This window comes from Molothrus ater, chromosome 2 (assembly GCF_012460135.2).
Source record: "Molothrus ater isolate BHLD 08-10-18 breed brown headed cowbird chromosome 2, BPBGC_Mater_1.1, whole genome shotgun sequence".
NCBI classification, from domain to species: domain Eukaryota; kingdom Metazoa; phylum Chordata; class Aves; order Passeriformes; family Icteridae; genus Molothrus; species Molothrus ater.
Window position 1 is genome coordinate 88,684,549 of NC_050479.2, and position 18,260 is coordinate 88,702,808.

Consider the following 18,260-nt stretch of genomic DNA (forward strand, 5'->3'; position numbering starts at 1 on the left):
TGTTCCCAGGTAAGACCCTCTCCAGATGTCCTTTTGCTGAGCCCTTTTAGACTCCTTAGCCTTGTCTCTTCCATGGCCGAGTAAAATTTTCATGATGATGTCAGACAATTTTAAATCACACCACCCAGAGAAGCTGGATAGTCTGCATACTCAGAAGTGTTCTAGACCTGACTGGATAAAGCCACCAGCAAACATAATTCACCTCACAGCTGTCCCTGTGTCAAGCAGCTGACTGGACTCAAAGGCAATCAAAGGTCACTTTGAAATTCAATTACCCACCAAACCTACAATCCTCCTGGCTCCCTGGATCATTCAAACTCATCACAAGGACCAAGACAGGCAAATCCCAGTTTTTCCTGAGCCATATTGCTCCTGAGGAATCCTGTTATAAATAAAGATGATCCATGTCCCTTGTCCATCCAATTCAGCCTTGTCAGACCAAGGTTGTCCAGATGGGGATTTCTGAGCACTGACATTGCCTCAGTGGGTCTAATGAGCTCCTTTGTATTGTCCTTGCACTCAGCAATGAATGTGTCCCCTGCAATTTGTCTGCCCTCAGTTTAATGTTTGGGGCTTTCATGGTGAATTTGGTTTTTTGGAAGGGAAATTTTTCAAGATGTGGCTCTCCTGCTTTGCCAGGGAGTAGAAGTACAATCACATCCAACTACAAGTGCAAGAAAAAGAGAACTGAGAGACCATCTGTGGATCTGTAGGATTTCGACACACAAGATGGTCTTCTGAGAAAGCCCATGGCAGTTTGTACGAACAGCTGATCAAGATTGAAAATAAAAGGAAAGAACACTAAAGTTAAGATAAAGAGAGTTTATTTTTTTCATGGCAAACCCCCAGTTCCAGGGTTTCTGTCTGCCAAGTCACTTTTTGAGTGCCATGTGTAGGGATAGCTCAGGATGAGCAGAGTTCAGCCCCAGGAGCTCCTCCTGCTCAGCTGCTGGAGCCCAGGCTGCAGGCTCTCTGTCCAGGGCTGCTTTTCCCAGTGCCACTGGCCAGGCTGCAGGGGCAGCCCGTGCTGGGCTCGGCTGTGTGACCCAGGGACAGATACCTGGGCACGGAAAGGACACGGACACGGCACCGGCTGGCACACACCAGGGGCTGCCCTCAGCCACCCACAGCTGACACCACCAGCACTCCCACTGAATGGAGTGGAAGACAGACAGCCCCATCTTGTTCCTGCTCTGCAGCCCACCCACATGGAAGCCCTCTAGTGAAGACCTGCACACCCTCACTCTCCACAGCCACCAGCAGCTGCGCACGTGCTCCCAACGGGACTGAGAGCCCCCAGCCTGTCGAGTCTCACACCTGGCTCTGGGCTCTCTGAGCAGAACACACTTTGGTGTCTCCTAGTTCCTGGCTAGTGCAGCTTGGTGCTTGCAGCCAGCCCACACACACCAGACACTGTTCTCATTGGTGTTCTGGCAGTCGTGGGTGCCTTGAATCCCAGCACAAGTCTCCTGCCTGTCTGAAATCCCTGTCTATATCCATGCCCTGCTTGTTGGCTGCTCCATCTCAAACTTTGCTGGGATATCACAGCATTATGGTTCCTTTTGAACCAGAAAGGTCTTTGTTAAATAAACTTCATAGAGCAGGTGCTGTTTATTTCACACACCCTTACAAGTTGGTCTTCCCACACTTAGAATTTCCATGTGCTGGAAGCTGCAGACACAAAGAGCACAATAGATCTCAGTGGGACAGGAGGAGACACCTGTAGAGCTGGTGAATGAAGAAGGGCACCCCTACCACAGGATTCATTGCCCCAGAGTTTATGGGATGCTGTGCTCTGCAACTCTGCAGAATCCCAGGAGCACTCAAAGCATGTGATCAAGTAATGACACTCTCCACACTACAACAAACTGTTTTTCTTCAGTGCTCCCTGTAGATTTTTCACCAAGTCCAGCAGGTTTCTGGAGAAGCACCACTGAAAATGGCCATCCTGGGTGTTCCACAGTCTCAGATCCCAGGAATCACAGAGGCAGAGTTTCCAAGAGCACACCAAAGGTTTTGACACCTGTGTGATCACAGAAGAAATTATTTGCTCTAAGACCTCTGTGTCAGCATCAGTTTGGATCCTGTGACCATGAGATCTTTCAGTGCACTGCAAAGAGCTCTCATGGTTGACAGCAAAGTCTGGCATCAGGGAGAATAACTTGAGGTAGGACATAATTTGTGCCCATGTAGTGAAGAGAAGAAAGGAGGATCAGGAAGTGAGGAGAACCAAGATGTCTGGATCAAAGATTTCAAAAGCACAAATAAGCTGGGGCAGCACAATCTATGCTTTCTTGTTCCATAGAAAGAAAGAGAAACAGTTGGTGCAAGAAAAATATTAAAAAGAAACATTATCTGAAGTGTTTATTTCAGCCTGAACTAGGGAAATGCTTGGAGTCATGCTTAGCACAAGATTGCGACTTGGCAAGTGTGGAACACCATCCCTAAACATATGCAAGTGTATAATTACAAAACTGACAGTATAAAGCACCATTTACAATATTCAGTATTTTGCACAAAATAAATATCTGCAAAGATCTCTGGTGGTCTTTTGCCATGCCTCTGCTTTAGAATTCTGACTTTGAAGCTGGTTTTACACCATATTAATTGGTCCCTATTTACCCCCAGTTTCTGGGTTCTACACTGTGATCTTCTGTCTGGTTTTGAGACAACAACATTGGTGCTTTTGTTTATTATCAACAATAGTACCATGCCCATCTATTACTATACATAAATATATACATTAATGCATATATCACAGAATCAGAGAATGGTTTGGGCTGCAAGGGACCCTAAAGAACCCTTCAAGGGATGAGGCATCCACACCTTCAGAGAGCTGAGCATGAGCCATCAGTGTTCCCAGGTGGCCAAGAAGGCCCATGGCACCTGGCCTGTATCAGCAATGGTGTGGCCAGCAGGAGCAGGGCAGGGATTGTCCTCCTGTACTCAGCACAGGTGAGGCCACACCTGGAATGCTGTGCTCATTTTGGGCCCCTCACGGCAAGACATTGAGGTGCTGGAGTCCAGAGAAGGGCAGCAAGGCTGGTGAAGAGTCTGGAGCACAGGTCTGATAAGGAAGAGCTGAGGGAGCTGGAGATGTTTATCCTGGAGGAAAGGAGGCTCAGGGGGGACTTTATCACTCTCCACAACTCCAAATAGGAGGATGTAGCCAAGTGGGTCTCTCTGTTCTCCAGTCAACCAATGATGGAGCAAGGGGAAGTGCCTTCAACTTGTGTATGGAGAGGTTCCGGTTGGTGATTAAGGAAAACGTCTTTCCTGCAAGAGTAGTTAAGCTTTGGAATGGACAAAGCCAGTGAAGTGGTAGAGTCATTATCCCTGAAAATATCCAAAACACAAGGAGAAGGGACATTTGCAATATTGTTTACTCGGTGTCCTGGGTTGACTATATGATGCTTTTATCCCCAGTAGTCTTGTTCTGTTTATGCTGAATAATAAGCTTTGCACCTTTAGGACTTGTTGCAGAGAGTGAAGGGAGAGAGAAGAAGCAGCAGTTTGTTTTCAGACACTGCACTCACTCCTCCACCTTCCTGCCCCTGGACTGTGTTGTCTGCAGATGGACAGACAGCAGGACAGAGCTCTCCTTTGCTTTAGTTAGTTTTGGCTAGCTGAGGCAAAGAAGTTCCCTGGACTGTGGGGTTTTTTTCCCATTTTCTTTGATCCTGTTCAAACCTGCTCTGGCCTGAACACCAGCAGGGCACTGGCAGCTCACACCTGGGGCCCACCGGGCCGGGCCTGGGCCGCGGCATTTCCAGCGCCTGAGGGACTGAGAAGAGACTGAGTGAGCTGAGCTGCAACCCGGGGAGGGGCCTTTTCTGAGTTGGTCAAATCTTTTGGAGCAGCAAGGGGTTTTATTGTTTAACATTGTTTAGGTTTTATTGTTTATTAAACAGTTTTTCTCCACTTTTCTCCAAGGCAGTATTTCCTCCTGAACCAGTTGAGGGGAGGGACCAATTGAATCTGCTTTCCTAGAGGGGCCCCTTTGGGGGTTCTCTGCAAAATTTGCCTTGAACCAAGACACTGGGCATGGTGGTTCACAATCAAAGATTGGACTAGATGATCTTGGAGGCCTTTTCCAACCTTAATGATTCCATGATACTGAGGACAAAAAGGAAATTTTTTTAAAAACCTGGTGCTCCAGTGTCATCTCTGTGACTTGGAAATCTCATAAAAATCCTTGTGCATTTTAAGCACTTCCCAGGAGGGCAAGATTACAAATTGCCGCAAGCAGGAAACTTCCACAGTCCCTGTGTCACAATGTACTTTGGTGTGTCTGAATTACTGCAGCTGATCTGGCTTTTGGAGAGTTTTGGTCACTTTTCATGCTGTCACCTGGGGTGTTGCACAAGACTACTGACTGATGCAGACAGGTGAGATGCTCTGCACACACCGCAGCCCTGCCCTGGAGGAATTGCCCTGAGCTCTCCCCAGCCCTGCAGCTGACAGCAAGGTAAGAGGCACCCTTGGCACAGGAGAGCTGGAAGGGTTTCTTGGGCAGCTGCTGTGAAATGCAGGCCAAGGGCAGGAGGCTTTAGTGCTGGGCTGAGAGCTGCAGCACAGCCGTGAGGGTCTGCTGTGTGTGTGTGCAGAGACTGAAGGCATCTCTCAGGGCATGAGGAGATGGATGGCTGCTGCAGGAGAGACAAACTCACCAAGGGAGAGGCTGGAGGGGCCAGTGATACACAGTTGTGGGAGGTGAATAGGAGGGTATTTACAGCTTAATCTTGGGTATGCACCTAAACCAACACATACAACTAATTTGAACTCAGTAGTTGTGGGCACATGTCTTATGTTTTCCCTCAAAACTGAAATTTCTGTCATGCTCTCACTCCTTTCCCTCCTTGAGGAGGGAGAGCACAGCATTGTTGGTGAAAGATGAAGGACAGGATCAGCTCTGTGCAGCTGATTGCTGAAAATCTGCACTTTATCTCCTTACAGTTTCACTGTCCAGAACCATTGCGACCAGACTAGAGAGCTTGGTAAACATTTTAATTATTGCTGTGATTAAATTATTGCTAAGCCAACTTTCACCTGTACCCTGTATTTAACTACCCTGTGTATCTTAAGGCATTGATCATAAAATCCCAGAATCCTACGAACTCTGAGGCTGGGAGGTGCCTTAAAGATCATTCCAACCCTCCTGCCATGGGCAATGACACCTTCCACTACACCAGGTTGCTCAAAGTCCCATCCAGCCTGACCTTGAATACTTCCAGGAACAGCAAATCCACAACCTCTCTAAACAGCTTGTTTCAGTGCCTCATCATCTTCATAGTAAAGAACTTATTCATAACATCTAATCTAATTCTCTGCTCTTGTAATTCAAAACCATTCCATTCTCACCTTATTACTACTTCCCCACTTAAAAAGCTGCTCTTTCTTATAAAGCCCCCTTTAAGAGCTGGAAGGCTGCAATGAGGTCTCCCTGGAGCTTTCTTTTCTCTGGGATGAACAACCCCAGATTTCTCAACCTGTCTTCATAGGAGAGGTGCTCCCAGCCCATGACCATCTCCCAGTCTGTACTCCCATGTCTGGGATTGCCCTGACCCAGGTGCAGCACCTTGCACTTGGGCTTGTTGAACTTCGTGAAGTGAGTATGGAATCACTTCTCAAATTTGTCCAGGTCCCTCTGGAAGAGATCCCATCCTTTTATTGTGTCAGCTGCACCCTTCAGCTTTGTGTCATTTGCAAACTTGCTGAGGGTGTCATTGATAAAGATCTTAAAAAGCACTGGTCCCCGAACAGAGCTCTGATGGACACCAGCTCTGCTTCTGGACACAGAGCCACTGACCACAATGCTCTGGCTGTGTGGATATTTCCCAAATAGAAATGTGTATCTCACTTTGGAGATAAGGATGCCACGTGGGACCATGCCAGAGTTCTTAAGGAAGTCGAGGTATGTGAGTGACATTGGTTGGCTTCCCCTTGTTGATGGCTGCAATCCCTCCACCACAGATGGCCACCAGATTGGCCAGGCATAATCTGCCCTTAGTAAAGCCATGCTGGCTGTTTTGGATCACCTTCTTGTCTTGCATGTGCCCTAGAATTTCTTCCATGGGGATCTGCTGCATGATCTTCACAGGCATAGAGGCAAGGCTCACAGGTCTGTAGTTCCCCAGATCTTCCTTTCTCCCCTTTTTAAAAGGGGAGAGTGATATTTCCCTTCTTCCATTCACCAAGGATTTCACCTGAAGGCCATCACTTTTCAAATATGATGGAGGATGGATTGATAACAACACCAGCCAGTTCCCTCAGGACCCTGGGATGCATGTCATCCAGTCCCATGAACTTGTGTCTATTCAGCCTCATCAAGAGGTCTCAGACCTGCTCTTCACCTACAGAGGGAGGGACTTCACTCCCTCAGTTGCCACCAGCAGCTTCAGCGACCCCAGAGACGTGGGAAACCTGACTTCCAGTGAAGAGAAGGCAAGGAACACACTGAGTACCTCAGCCTTCTCCACATCCATTACCACCAGCTCTTCCTTCTTGTTTACTGGGGGGGAATGGGCATCACACTCCACTTGGCCTCATTTTTCTGCCCAGTGTTCTTGCAGAAGCCCTGCTGTGTCAGTCAACACAGGCAGGCAACTGGGACAAGTATAAGCTTGTGGCTGGAACACAAAGAGTAAAGCTATTTCCATTTCCATGGGCTTATGAGCACCCAAACTCTACAGGCCAGTTACTCTGGTGCTTGAGGAGGGAGAGCACAGCATTGTTGGTGAAAGATGAAGGACAGGATCAGCTCTGTGCAGCTGATTGCTGAAAATCTGCACAATCTGCACATGAAGCCGTGAACATGCTGTGCTATCAACTGCTGGGCTTTGTCCCATTTTGAAATAAGCACTGCAGGCTGTGCTGACAAGTCAGCCACTTGTGCTCCTCTACTGGGCTCAGGTGGGCAGGTGCAATGGGGATGGCCTAGAATCCATGTGTTTTAGGGCACTTCTTACCGCTTTGCAGCCAGTTTCAGGTTTCCTTGCTCTGTTCACCAAAGTGGGATTTCCCAATTCAATTCCAAGAGCATCTGTCATTCTTCCTACTCTAGAGCACCCGTTTTATAATGGCAAGTCAACTGGCAAATGTCACCTTCTGCCCAAAAGAGTTTGTGGAAGAAATTGTTTTGGAAGTCTTATTGAAGTTCCTTGGTCATGTCTGAGAAATCCCTTTCAGAATCTCAGCATGATAATGATGTTACTTAGGCACTGTTAATAGGAGAGGGATTATTTTGGATGACTCTAGTTATATTTCCTAGGAAATACACTTAAAGATATTTCCTTTTGGAAAACCACCATTTCTTAGAGAGGAAAGAAGGTATTATCTTATTTTCTTGGCATAGGTAACTGCGAAGTTCCTTACAGCCAGGAGGTCTCTGAGCCAGATTTCTCGGAGTTTTCCCTCTGTTTCTTTTGGGCAAAGAAAATATTACATTGCCTCCCTAACCTGCTGTTACTCTGATTTTAATCAGTGGACATTCCTGTCTGGCTCTGTCTCTCCTGGCCACCAGAGAGGGGATTTTCTTCACTTTGGGGGCTGTGAGGAGGTGGTCTAGTTGCCCTTGGAGTGCAGTGCAGTGCAGTGCAGACCAGCTGGCAAGTTCTATGCTGCTCAGTTAGCAGTACCCTTGGAATCATGTTCTCTGGTCATCCTCACCCCTCACCCTCATGGCAGATTTTAGGAGGCCTCTCAGGAGGAGACATCAGCAACCATGGCATTCCCTACTGTACTTCTCACATGAGGTTTACCCTTATAAAAGCACACTGTGCAATACTTTTGCACAGTAAAGACTAAAGCATTGCCACGTCTGCCTGCAAATCCGGGAATAAACTGTACCTGGAAGTCCCAAACCCTGCTAAATTACACATGGTATTAAAAAGAGTAAAACAACAACTGCTTGCAAAATCAACAGTCAGCAAAAAACCTTCACATAGGGGATTATTAATCTACAGTGCAAATGGACATTTGAAGAGAATGCAGCATAAGGAAGGCTTGTGGTATTCCAAAAATAGATGTCTAAACAAGAAAGCTTAGACACTATTGCTGTGACAGAGAGGTGATATATACACAGACTCAATTTTTCTTGGCTTGATCAGAAACATCCTCAGAACAGGTTCAGGTGTGTTTGGGTAAACATGGAATATAAAGCGTGGGCTTAAGGTCATATCTTGTATGCCCAGTAAAAGGTGATGTTACACATTAACCACTTCTGTTATTTCCTAATGATGCTGTGTTTGTTTCTGTGTTTCAGGGCTCTGGCACAGCTCCTTTGGGTCAGCTTTGTGAAGGAGCCACTGTGACTCTGCACCTGCAGGGCAGCTCCATTGCCCAGGCAGCCTCCATCACAGGAGTGCAGGACACCAGCAGACAGGATGTTCTGCTGCACATGCCATAACCTATGGGTTTTTGGCTAGAAGATTTATCATTCACTTGGGGGAACTCTAGCTCTTTTCCAAGTACAGAATTCTCAAACTTGCTGTTTGCAAGCTAGACGGTTTTTACTGTGGCTTTCTTCCCTACTCATTTCATCTGCTACTGGAATTCCCACAGCATGAATTTACAGCATCTTTCAATGTATTCAACACTGAAAAGCCTTTGTGGGAAGCAGGGCAGAAGCAACTTATTTTTTTCCCCAAATGCATCTTCAAACACATCTTCCCTTTACCCAATAACAGAGCTGCCCCACTTTCAATTCAGTTCCTGATGCTTCCTTTAATTTTTTCTTGGTTTCCTTGTCAGACTATTCCTCCCCCCTATGCTGCTGTGTTTTCCTGGCAGTGCCTTATTGACTCTGTGTTAATCGGAGCAATCCTACAGCAAAGCTCAAATGAGATTCTCCATCCCTGTAAATCAAATCTCAAAAAATGCAAAGAGCACTGCTGACAAAAGCAGTAATGAGACACTTTCCTTCAGGGATCTGTAGAGGTCATCAGGAAAATAAATGTGACACACTGAAATGTGTGCAGCTGGTTGTTCCTATAAGGAATTCCCTTCCCTGGAGCTAACTTGGTTTTGCATTTACCTGGCCCCAAAGCCCAGTCCACTGAACAGTCTCCTCATCAAATCTCTGTGCTTCCACTTTAGAAAGAAGGAAGTTTTAGGGACCATGTCAGAGGCCTTGCAGAAATCCAGGTAGATAACATCTGTAGCCCTTCCCTTTTACACTGAAGTTGTCGCTCCATTGTAAAAAGACCGTAGGTTATTTGCACTGGGCTTTCCTTTGCTGAAGCTGTGCAAATCACAAATCACTTCCCTGTCTTTCATGTGCCTACAAATCCAGAAAATGAGAAGCAGGAAGCAGTTTGAGTTACTTAATTGGTAACACATCTTCTTGCTGAATCACCCTAACTAAGCAAGTTAAGTGAGTAGGTGAATACTCTGATAAAAGAGAAGAAATCTTTCTAGGTCTCTTTTCCCTTGAGGAAGTACCATCTCTTGGAGCAGAAGTGCTGCGCTGCTGGCACCTAAATGCCTGTGCTGTCATTCACACAGTGAGCTCATGATAAACCTTATCAGGGTCAATGGAAACCATGAACAAATGGTGACCCCCAAGGGTCTGTCCTGCCACCAGTGCTATCAAATGCCTTCCTTGATGTCACAGACATGGGGTCAGGTGCACCCTCCCTGAGTTTGCAGATGACCCCAAGCTGAGTGGTGTGTGGCCATGCTGGAAGGAAGGGATTGTTAAGAAAGACCTTGAGAAGCCTGAGAAATGGCCCGATGTGAATCCCATAAATTTCAGCAAGGCTGAGTGCAAGGCCCTGCAGCTGGATGTCAGAGCAATCACCAGGGGCAGCGTAGGCTGAGGGATGAATGGGCTGAGGGCAGCCCTGTGGGGAAGGAACTGAGAACGCCGGTGGATGAAAGACTGGACATGACCTGACACTTGCCACCTAGAAAGCCAAATGCATCCTGGGCTGCAGAAAGTGTAGCTTGCAGGATGAGGGAGATGATCCTTCCCTTCTAATCTGCTGTGGTGAGACTCTAGCTGGAGCACTGCATGCAACCCTGGGGTTTCCTGAACAAGAGAGACACAGACCTGTTACAGCAGATCTAGTGGTGGGCCATGGAAATGGTCAGAGGGCTGGAGAACCTCCTACAAAGAAAGGCAGAGATACTTGCAGAGAGACTTACTTCAGCCTAGAGAAGACAAGGCTTCTGGGAGACCTTATTGCAGCATTTCAAAACATAAAGAGGCTTATAAGAAAAGCAGAGAGAAAGAGTCTTTTTACTATGGCCTTTCAAGCTGAAAGAGCATAGGTTTAGGCTAGACATTTCAAAGGAATTCTTCACTGTTGGGGTGGTGAGGCACTGGAAGAGGTTCTCTAGAGAAGATGTGGGTGCCCCATCCTTGGATCTCCCCCCTTAGTCAGTTTGTAGGCAACACCAGCTTGGGTGAGTGTTGTGTGCTGGAGGCTAAGAAGGCTCTGCAGAGGGATCAGTGGGCTGAGGCCGATGGAATGAAGCTCAGCAAGGCCGAGGGCTGAGTCCTGCCCTGCAGTCACAAAAGCCCCACACATGGTTGCCAGCAGCTGAACATGAGCCAGCTGTGCCCAGGTGGCCAGGAAGGCCAGTGGCACCTGGCCTGCATCAGCAATGCTGTGGCCAGCAGGAGCAGGGCAGGGATTGTCCCCCTGTGCTCAGCACTGGTGGCGCCACACCTCGAGTGCTGTGCCCAGTTCTGGGCCCCTCACTGCAAGAAAGACATGGAGGGGCTGGAGTGAGTCCAGAGAAGGGAAATGAGCTGTTGAAGGATCTGGAGGACAGACTCTTGAAGGATCTGATGAGGAGTGACCAGAGGAGCTGGGGTTGCTCCAATTAATGTGTGCCAGTTATTGTGGTTCAGACGGTTTCGGAATGGGGACGGACATGAAGTACTAAGGTTATGAGGTCACTCACACTTCAAGGAACTTTTGAACCAGAGCAATGAGATGTCTGGTTGTAGGGCATCAAAACCAAGATAGAATATGAATGATCTTTGATCCCTGAGCATGATATCAACCACTCCAAGTTCACTGGAATTGGGTGATTCTCACTTTCACTTCTGTGCAAGTATAAATGCAGACAGGTGAGACGCTCTGCACACACCTCAGGCCTGCCCTGGAGGAATTGCCCTGAGCTCTCCCCAGCCCTGCAGCTGACAGCAAGGTAAGAGGCACCCTTGGCACAGGAGAGCTGGAAGGGTTTCTTGGGCAGCTGCTGTGAAATGCAGGCCAAGGGCAGGAGGCTTTAGTGCTGGGCTGAGAGCTGCAGCACAGCCGTGAGGGTCTGCTGTGTGTGTGTGCAGAGACTGAAGGCATCTCTCAGGGCATGAGGAGATGGATGGCTGCTGCAGGAGAGACAAACTCACCAAGGGAGAGGCTGGAGGGGCCAGTGATACACAGTTGTAAATTTACATTTACAACTTAATCTTGGGTGTGTACCTAAACCAACAAACACAACTAATTTGAACTCAGTAGTTGTGGGCACATGTCTTGTTTTATGTTTTCCCTCAAAACTGAAATTTCTGTCATGCTCTCACTCCTTTCCAGATGCTGCTATGTTTATATTCTGCTAAAAACTCTCTACTTTTCCTTTTCTGCACCACACTTCCCATAATTTTGTGTCTGGAATATAAAGTCTTCTTACAAGCTCTGCTTGTTTTCTGTCTTCCTTTTGTGCAGGCTGCCACCCAGCTCCTATAGCAAGAAATCTGCACCCCAGAAGTCCTGCAGAGATGGGCAAAATCGTCATTTATGAGCATGCCAACTTCCAGGGCATGTCCAAAGAATTCACCACTGACATTTCCAATCTAAAAGATGCAGATTGGAATGATATTGTCTCCTCAGTGAAAGTAATTGGCCAGCCTTGGGTGGCTTATGAGCATGCAGACTACAGAGGTCGATTTCTGGTGTTTGAGGAGGGAGAATATAGCTTTGTGGGTAAAGAGATGAATGACAAGATCAGCTCTCTGCAGGTGATCACTGAAAATCTGCACAATCCCCAGATCACTCTCTACGAACACATTGATTATCAAGGGAAGAGCAGAATAATAAGAGAAGCAACCAACCTGGCTGCAGGATATGACAATGACATCGTGTCTTCCCACAAAGTCCAGCGAGGTGTCTGGCTGCTGTGTGAGCACAGTGATGGAAGTGGCTTTCAATACCTTGCCCGAGAGCACGAACACTTTCCAAACTACAAGGCAATCGATTTCAACGACAAGCTCTCCTTCCTGCGCCCCCTGCGCCCTGGCTGTGGCTGTTAGAATGCAAATCCGGCAGCGCTGAGAAGAGATGCAGCCCCGGCAAGAAATTTGACACCCGGATCTCCGCCTCTGCTTGTGCTGCCTTTTCCCCCAGTGTCACAGGACCACCGAATGTCAGCGCTCTCTGCTGAGCTGCACTGCAGAGCTGCACTTCTCTATCCTGCCTTGCACGCTTCTCCCACCCCACGAATGCAAGAATCATCGGGCTTGATCCTATGAAAGAGTGTCCAAGCTAGAGGAGGCATGCCACATGTGTGAAACCTGTTGTACGCTCAGCTGGCATTGCAGAGTCCTGGCCTATGGAATGTAGAAGCATTGCATGTTGTGTCTGTGGCTAAGTCAAACAGAAAGTGCCAGTGCAGCACCGGCATCACATCCTTTGTCATTTGCATTGCAATGCCCTTGTGCTACTGTGGCCTCTGCCACTGTCTCTAATCCTATTTGTGTTGCTGCCATTAAAGAATCCTTTGCAATCAGCAGTGGGTCTGTTTTGTGCATCTTTGGAATAGATAAATATTGCACTTTCATGCTGAGATGTCTCTGTGTATCCAGAGAATGGGCCCCACAGTCATTTCCAAACCGTTTTTCCTGGTTGTCTCCTGCAGAATTTTGCTTCCTTCTGGTTTAACTGCTCATTAACAGTGGGGTCAGGCTTGACTCAAGATGTCTTGGTGAGCCTGTAGATCATTGCTGATCCTGGCCAAACTCTCACCTGCACATTGTACCTGGCTATCACTTGCTTGGTTGTATCTCAAGGCAGTGATTGTAGCGATGATGCAGTCTTCCACTGCCCTAAATCACATCATAAACAGAAAGGTTTCAGTAATTTCAATTCTTTAATCCTAATGGTAAAACCTGCCTTGTTTTTTAAACCTGTACTAGCCTGATAAGGAAGGAGGAATGACCAGGGATATCAGGACCTGGTCAGTTGTGTGCAAGTTCAGCTGGAAGTGCAGAGTCTCAGCCCTCCTGCAGCAGTGCCTGATGGCAGCTGCACCCCTGAGCTGGGCACTGTGGCAGCTGTCCCAGGGCAGCTCTGCCCTGCAGGGTTCATCTCCCTCTGTGCTTGCCTGCTGTGGGCCCTGATTTCCTTGCCCTGGTCACAGGCAGGAGCTGCACTTGGCCTCTTTGAACCTCATGAGGTGCACACGGTGCCAGTGCTGGAGCTTGCCAAGGTCCCTTTGGATGGTCCCTGAGGACAGTTCTGTCTGTCTGTGTGTCTGTGGCTGCCATGCCCAGCTGAAGCTGTGCTCCTAGTGCTGAGACTCAGTGCCCCTCTCAGCTCCCTGTGCCTTCCTGCAGCCTCTCCTCCTGTTCTCACCCACTGACACAGCCCTGGCCACTTTCCCAACGCTTCCTGTTCCCTCAGCCCCCTGCTGGAAATATTTGCACAGCAGTGCAGTAACAAACCTTGCTGTCCCACACTGCTGCCTCTGCCCTGGCTTCATGACCAGCATGGGACAATATCTGCCCATTCTCCATCCTGCCATCAGCAGCAGCTTGAAGGAGAAAACCCCTGGAGCTTCCTTCCAGCCTAAATTGTTCCAGGAGTCCATACACCCTGCTTGGAATGTGACAGGCACAGCTACCCCTGCCCCAGGGAGGAGTGCAATCCTACAGAACAGCAAAGGAAAGGTTCAAGGAGGGGTATGGATCTGGTGGTTTCAGGAACTTTTACATCTGCTATTGCAAAGGGGGGTTTTTTTGTTGGTTTTTGTGTCAGATTTTTTTTTTTATAGCAACAGATACTTGTAAGTTTTTCAGTAATCAGAAGATGAAATAAAGATGGAGAAGGTCTTTAAGCCTTCATTGGAAGGGATTACATTTGACAAGAGAGCAGGTAAGAGCTGCTGCTGAATTGGGAGGGAAGTCTGATGTCAGGGAAATGGAATTTATAAATACACAACAAGTAATCCCCAAGTTATTGTACACATGACTTGATGATGACATTTTTTCAAGGAAATTGAACAAAGAATGAAGTCAAGCATAAAGTGACAAGGGTTTTTGAATCTTCCCTGGAATTACTGACAGAAAGATTTATTCTGGAATGGACTTCCCTAGACCAAGGCAGAGACAAAGCAGAGACACCACCAAAGGAAAACAGATTACACAGGGCCATCTTCAAGTGATTTTTGAGAAACTGCAAAGGTGGAGATTCCCCAGGGTCTCTGGCCTTTCTGCCAGTGCTGAGCAATCCTTGGCATGAGTTGTTTTTTCCTTATTTTATGTCTGAGTTTCCCTGCTGCCATCTAAGACTCTTTCCAGCTGTCCTTTGCTGGGCCCCTCTGATAACAGGGAGCCTTGTCTTCTGCAGGCTGAACAGGACCAGGCCCCTCAGACTCTCCTGGTTCATGGGATGCTCCTGTGCCATCCAGTGGCCTGTATGGGCCTCAATCATTTTGTTCACATTGACCTTTTAATAGGGCATCTGAAAGAGATGCAGTATTCCAGGTGAGGCCTCTGTTCAGAGGAAATGGAATAAACTCTTCCCTTACCCTGCTCCTCCAGCTGTCATGCTGTGCAGGATGCAAGTGCCCTTCAACTTCTTATCCACTAACAGAAAGGAGAGAGAGAGAGAGAGAGAGACAGAAGCCATTCTGACAGGACTGGAATTAATCTCTCAGGGGTTGGATATCCTCAATACTGTTATGCCTGAGGTAGGGTAAAACCTGTACAGAAGGATTGACTAGAACAGCTCCTCTTCAAAATGAACCTAAAAAAGGAGTTTGTGGGATTGAAAAGAACAAAACAGGAAAATCCTTTGCTGACAGACTACAGGAAAGTTGGAGTTAGGTGACCAGGATGCTTTTCTCTCCCTCTGACTATGTTCCAAAGAGTTGAGATGTGTGAGTCAAGTGAGCTAACTCTGTCAGTGTGAGAGGTCATCTGGCTGAAATCATCAGGAAAGCAACGATGGCCGAGCAACCTCAGTGTTGAGAGAAGCATGTGAGATAACATCAGTGAAACACCTGATCACTCCTGCAAATGCACCTCCTGAAAGAATCAATTTGCAATCTTCTTGTGCTTCTCATGGCTTAGCAGCAAACTGCTCTCCTGACTGGCAAACCTACAGTGAAAGTTTGCTTAGAAGTCAATCACTGATGAGGCAGGAGAAAGAAAGTCAAGAATGGGGCAGACCTGTTGGGTCTCAAGTGCTTCAAACAATTATTCTCTGCAGGTAATGAGTAATAAATCTGCTGTATGCACACAGAAATATGGTACCTTTTCTGTTTGGGGAAAGCAGGGAAGTTTGTTGTGAGAGGCTGCGGCTGCTCTTTTCTCTGATCCTTTCACAATACTCTGAGTTTCTTTTGCAGAAAGATTTTCTTTCCGTGATAGACAATTTTTCAGGAATTCTGAAAGAAGGCATGGACCAGGGATGAAAATGTGGGTAGCACCTGTGAGGTGTCCTAGACATGATTCTTACTCGAAATGAGTCAGAAATCCAGAAGATACTGTGAGCAGGATGTGTGTTGTGGGAGGGAGGTGCTTGTGTGTTTTTCCTGAGAAGCTGTGGAGAAAGAGGGAGGGAAAGAGAGAGGTATTTCCAGAACAGACTAGCCAATAAATCTGCTGTGAGCATGCACATCTGTTATGTGAGATAATCAGCTGATTTAGACCCTTTCTTTAGAGCAAGATTCCTCAGGAGCAATATAGCTCAGGTAATACTCGGATTTGCCAGTCCTGATCCGTAAATCGTGAGCTTGAGGGATGCTGCAAGGCAGGAGGATTGTGGGGTCACAAGACAATTCAGGTTGAAAGTGACCTTAGGGTGCCCTCAGGTCCAGTCTGATGCTTGATGAGGCCAGAGACCCTGGGGAATGTCCAGCCCTGTGGTTGTTCAGAAATCACTTGAAGATGGCCATGAGTAACCTGTTTTCCTTTGGTGGTATCTTTGCTGTGAAAAAGGCCTTGGTCTCGGGAGGTCTTTTCCAGAATAAATCTTTCTGTCAGTAATTCTAAGGAAGATTCAAAAACCTTTGTCACTTTCTGGCTAATTGCATTTGTTCAATTTCCTTGAAAAAATGTCATCATCAAGTCATGTGTACAATACCTTGGGGATTACTTGTTGGACATTTATGAACTCTATTTCTCCAACCTCAGACTTCCCTCCCCATTCCTCCACAGGCTCTCACCTGCCCTTTTGTCAAATGTAATTCCCTCTATTGAAGGCTCAAAGACTTTTCCACCTTTACTTCATCCTCCTATTACTGAAAAACTTACAAGAATCTTTTGCTGGATTTTTGGTACCCTACACTTCTACAGTTGTTTGGATACTGTCTCTGATTAGAAAGAAAAAAACTGTGCAAGAGTAAATGCAGAGTTTTGGACACATTCCCATCCATACCCCTCCTTGAACCTTTCCTTTGCTGTTCTGTAGGATTGCACTCCTCCCTGGGGCAGGGGTAGCTGTGCCTGTCACATTCCAAGCAGGGTGTATGGACTCCTGGAACAATTTAGGCTGGAAGGAAGCTCCAGGGGTTTTCTCCTTCAAGCTGCTGCTGATGGCAGGATGGAGAATGGGCAGATATTGTCCCATGCTGGTCATGAAGCCAGGGCAGAGGCAGCAGTGTGGGACAGCAAGGTTTGTTACTGCACTGCTGTGCAAATATTTCCAGCAGGGGGCTGAGGGAACAGGAAGCGTTGGGAAAGTGGCCAGGGCTGTGTCAGTGGGTGAGAACAGGAGGAGAGAGGCTGCAGGAAGGCACAGGGAGCTGAGAGGGGCACTGAGTCTCAGCACTGGGAGCACAGCTTCAGCTGGGCATGGCAGCCACAGACACACAGACAGACAGACAGAACTGTCCTCAGGGACCATCCAAAGGGACCTTGGCAAGCTCCAGCACTGGCACCGTGTGCACCTCATGAGGTTCAAAGAGGCCAAGTGCAGCTCCTGCCTGTGACCAGGGCAAGGAAATCAGGGCCCACAGCAGGCAAGCACAGAGGGAGATGAACCCTGCAGGGCAGAGCTGCCCTGGGACAGCTGCCACAGTGCCCAGCTCAGGGGTGCAGCTGCCATCAGGCACTGCTGCAGGAGGGCTGAGACTCTGCACTTCCAGCTGAACTTGCACACAACTGACCAGGTCCTGATATCCCTGGTCATTCCTCCTTCCTTATCAGGCTAGTACAGGTTTAAAAAACAAGGCAGGTTTTACCATTAGGATTAAAGAATTGAAATTACTGAAACCTTTCTGTTTATGATGTGATTTAGGGCAGTGGAAGACTGCATCATCGCTACAATCACTGCCTTGAGATACAACCAAGCAAGTGATAGCCAGGTACAATGTGCAGGTGAGAGTTTGGCCAGGATCAGCAATGATCTACAGGCTCACCAAGACATCTTGAGTCAAGCCTGACCCCACTGTTAATGAGCAGTTAAACCAGAAGGAAGCAAAATTCTGCAGGAGACAACCAGGAAAAACGGTTTGGAAATGACTGTGGGGCCCATTCTCTGGATACACAGAGACATCTCAGCATGAAAGTGCAATATTTATCTATTCCAAAGATGCACAAAACAGACCCACTGCTGATTGCAAAGGATTCTTTAATGGCAGCAACACAAATAGGATTAGAGACAGTGGCAGAGGCCACAGTAGCACAAGGGCATTGCAATGCAAATGACAAAGGATGTGATGCCGGTGCTGCACTGGCACTTTCTGTTTGACTTAGCCACAGACACAACATGCAATGCTTCTACATTCCATAGGCCAGGACTCTGCAATGCCAGCTGAGCGTACAACAGGTTTCACACATGTGGCATGCCTCCTCTAGCTTGGACACTCTTTCATAGGATCAAGCCTGATGATTCTTGCATTCGTGGGGTGGGAGAAGCGTGCGTGGCAGGATAGAGAAGTGCAGCTCTGCAGTGCAGCTCAGCAGAGAGCGCTGACATTCGGTGGTCCTGTGACACTGGGGGAAAAGGCAGCACAAGCAGAGGCGGAGATCCGGGTGTCAAATTTCTTGCCGGGGCTGCATCTTTTCTCAGCGCTGCCGGATTTGCATT

General features: G+C 47.7%; 1 protein-coding gene across 1 annotated transcript; it reads left to right on the forward strand.

The window, feature by feature from the left end:
* Positions 1–11,728: 11,728 nt before the first annotated feature.
* On the forward strand, positions 11,729–12,259 carry LOC118685411 (epidermal differentiation-specific protein-like). Its single transcript, XM_036380927.1, has one exon. The coding sequence runs from the start codon at positions 11,729–11,731 to the stop codon at positions 12,257–12,259; it is 531 nt and encodes a 176-aa protein (XP_036236820.1).
* Positions 12,260–18,260: the final 6,001 nt, after the last annotated feature.

What these genes read in the sequence shown, in the direction of transcription:
- LOC118685411 (XM_036380927.1), top strand. Translation starts at nt 11,729, where the DNA reads ATGGGCAAAATCGTCATTTATGAGCATGCCAACTTCCAGGGCATGTCC.